At 67.0% G+C, this 224-nt stretch overlaps 1 protein-coding gene across 1 annotated transcript in view; it reads left to right on the top strand.

Annotated features, from left to right (window-relative positions):
* UVSSA (UV-stimulated scaffold protein A) overlaps nt 1-224 on the top strand; it is a gene marked incomplete at its 5' end in the record, with an annotated part of 20,113 nt that overhangs the window by 13,233 nt on the left and 6,656 nt on the right. The window contains one exon of the mRNA XM_014533463.1: nt 120-222. Within this exon, the coding sequence (XP_014388949.1) occupies nt 120-222 (103 nt within the window). The remainder of the gene's footprint in view (nt 1-119; nt 223-224) is intronic.

Below are 224 nucleotides of genomic sequence, written 5' to 3'. Positions count from 1 at the left end.
GTGGCTGCTGGAGGGTTTGGTGCCCTGACCTGCAGGCCGCCTGCTAACCCCGGGTCACACCTTCCCTCCTGGGCTGGGGTCTGCTCAGGACGGTGACCAGGAGCAGGAATGTGTTTCAGGGTCAGAGAAAGACCTGGCTGCGCAGGGCTTGCTGGCGAGGAAGAGGAGGAGGACGGACGAGGAGGCGAGCGACCCCACCTCTGCTGCCGCCCAGCTCCACCGGC

This window comes from Myotis brandtii, unplaced genomic scaffold, assembly GCF_000412655.1.
Source record: "Myotis brandtii unplaced genomic scaffold, ASM41265v1 scaffold986, whole genome shotgun sequence".
Classification (NCBI taxonomy): domain Eukaryota; kingdom Metazoa; phylum Chordata; class Mammalia; order Chiroptera; family Vespertilionidae; genus Myotis; species Myotis brandtii.
Note: the sequence above shows the minus strand (reverse complement) of the source record. Positions and strands in the feature narration are given on the sequence as shown.